The sequence below is a fragment of the Orycteropus afer genome, unplaced genomic scaffold (genome assembly GCF_000298275.1).
Source record: "Orycteropus afer afer isolate SDZICR_OR568_19922 unplaced genomic scaffold, OryAfe1.0 scaffold00751, whole genome shotgun sequence".
NCBI lineage: Eukaryota > Metazoa > Chordata > Mammalia > Tubulidentata > Orycteropodidae > Orycteropus > Orycteropus afer.
In genome coordinates this window covers 243,086-245,422 of record NW_006922338.1, presented here as the reverse complement: position 1 = coordinate 245,422, position 2,337 = coordinate 243,086, and the positions used below count along the sequence as shown (strand labels likewise).

Genomic DNA, 2,337 nt, shown 5'->3' with positions numbered 1-2,337 from the left:
GTGGCAGGGAAATGCTCGCTGTGTGCCAGCTGGAGGAGCGGGGGCCCTGCCGCGCGTGCGTGTGTGCACACGTGAGGGTGCACGTGCGTGTGTGCGTGTGCACACGTGTCTGGTGGCAGGGAAATGCTGTGTGCCAGCTGGAGGAGCGGGGGCCGTGCCACGCGTGCGTGTGTGCACAGGTGAGGGTGTGCGTGTGCACGCGTGTCTGGTGGCAGGGAAATGCTCGCTGTGTGCCAGCTGGAGGAGCGGTGGCCCTGCCGCGCGTGCGTGTGTGCACACGTGAGGGTGCACGTGCGTGTGTGCGTGTGTACACGTGTCTGGTGTCAGCCAGGAGGCGCTCTTCCCAGCTGGTCTGCGTGTGCGTGTCAGGGCTCGGAGCTGGCTGGCGTTGCGCGGGCTTGTTGTCCAGTCTTAGTTGCATTGCCCTCTCTTGGACAGGGACGGCGTCCCCCCGTACAGGATCCGCAAGCAGCACCGGCGGGAGGTGCAGGAGAGCATGCAGGTGAACGGGCGGGTGCCTCTGCCTCACATCCCCGTAAGTAGCCCCACTGCACACGCGCCCCCTCGTCGCCCTGCCTGTCCCTGGACGACTGGGGAAGGTGTCCCCAGGCTTCCTGGAACGTGCTTGCTCCGGCATAAGTGTCCAGCGTCAGGGATGCTGGGCCTTGTGTTCCAGGTGAAGTTTGGGGCCTGGCTGACATAGTCCCCTCTGGGAAGGTTGTCCTTGCTGCATGATAAGGGGACTTGCTCTCTGAGCCCTCCACCCCGGGCATCTCCCCCTCGTCTTCCTCGAGGTGAGGAGGCTGCACTTGGTCCCTGGCACAGTGGCCAGCCTGTCACCACATGCTGGCTGTACAGTGAGGTGCTGCTGAGACACCTGGGGTGCCCTGTGCTCCCTGCACTGCTGCCCTTGTGAATGTAGCTTCATTTAGGGTGAAGTTGGGGGGTCAGTCTCTGTGACCGAAGCGGGGAGTTACCACATGGGTGTGCAGTAGACCCACTTGGGTAAGGACGGAAGCGGGGCCGCCTTCTGCAGACAGGCCTTGGTGACGGCTCTCTGATCTGATGTGCCATGAACAGGAATGGCTGTCGGGTCAGGAGCCCCACGTGTCCACGGGCAGCTTGGAAGCTGCTTGCAGTGCGAGTGTTGGGGACTCTGGGGCTGTGCACACACTTGTTGGGGTTCTGCGTCAGGGCCACTGAGCGCCTGTGCCAGCACCCTAACTTCAGAGGCAGCTACCCGTTTACCATTGGGGCTTGCTCAGCTGTGCATGTGTGAACACGTGTGTGCGCTTACACGGGGGTGCACATGTAAGACCCTAATGGCACACAGTGTGGGTGCAGAGTGAGGAGTCTGGGTGAAGGGTGGACAGAGCACTGTGTGCATTCTTGCAAATGTTTTGAAGTGAAGTGATTTCAAGATGAAGCTGCCCCAGACAGCAGCTGCCCCGCACACCACCGCGCGTGTCAGGCTTCCAGCCGTTCAGAACTGAAAGTCACATCCTTCTCCATATTGTTCCTGTCTCCCAGATTGGGAGGTCATCCCCAAAAGGGATGCCTCAGTCCAGTCATGGTCCGGCCGCACGTTATGGGGGGCCAATACCTAGTGTGCAGGGGCCTGCATGAGCACAACCTGCCCTGTGTTGGGTGTGTCCCCACGAGGGGGCCTGGGCCCCTGGTCTCCATGTTGTGTCCTGATCCCAGGGACTGTCCATCAGGCTGCAGGCCCTGCCCAGGTCCCTGTCCAGGGAACCTCTAGGTGGTGTGACCAGGGCACCATCCAGCCATGCAGCCCCAGTGGCCTCTGGGCTCAGCTCCTGGAGGTCAAGTGTCCTGCCCTGGGACCATCCCAGGCCAGCCTTGTTCACGAGGTGCTGACAAGAGAGGGTTCCCATGATAAAAAAATGGGGAGCTGTTCAAGGGGAGAAGCCAGCAGTCACCTCAAAGTGAAACTGTATTCCAGGGGCTATTCCCTCCACCAACAAGGCATCTGATGACCACCAAGCATGTGCATCCCCCCATGGGAGGGTGGGCATGGGGTGGACAAGTGGGGCAGGTGGGCAGCCCTGCTGACCGGCGTGTGCCCCCAGCGCACTTACCGGATGCCAAAGGAGGTCCGTGTGGAGCCACACAAGTTCGCCGCGGAGCTCATCCACCGCCTGGAGGCTGTGCAGCGCACGCGAGAGGCTGAGGAACAGCTGGAGGAGCGGCTGCGGCGGGTGCGGATGGTGAGTGAGGGAGTCTGCGGGAGAGTGGGTGTCTGTGAGGAGTGAGGGAGTCTGTGGGAGAGTGGGTGTCTGTGGGAGAGTGGGTGTCTGTGGGGAGAGTGGGTGTCTG

The 2,337-nt window shown here is 62.0% G+C and overlaps 1 protein-coding gene across 1 annotated transcript in view; it reads left to right on the top strand.

The window, feature by feature from the left end:
* Positions 1–2,337, top strand: part of AXIN1 (axin 1) — a 19,978-nt gene that overhangs the window by 14,337 nt on the left and 3,304 nt on the right. The window contains exons 3-4 of the mRNA XM_007957448.1: positions 439–535; positions 2,091–2,228. Of these exons, the coding sequence (XP_007955639.1) occupies positions 439–535; positions 2,091–2,228 (235 nt within the window). The remainder of the gene's footprint in view (positions 1–438; positions 536–2,090; positions 2,229–2,337) is intronic.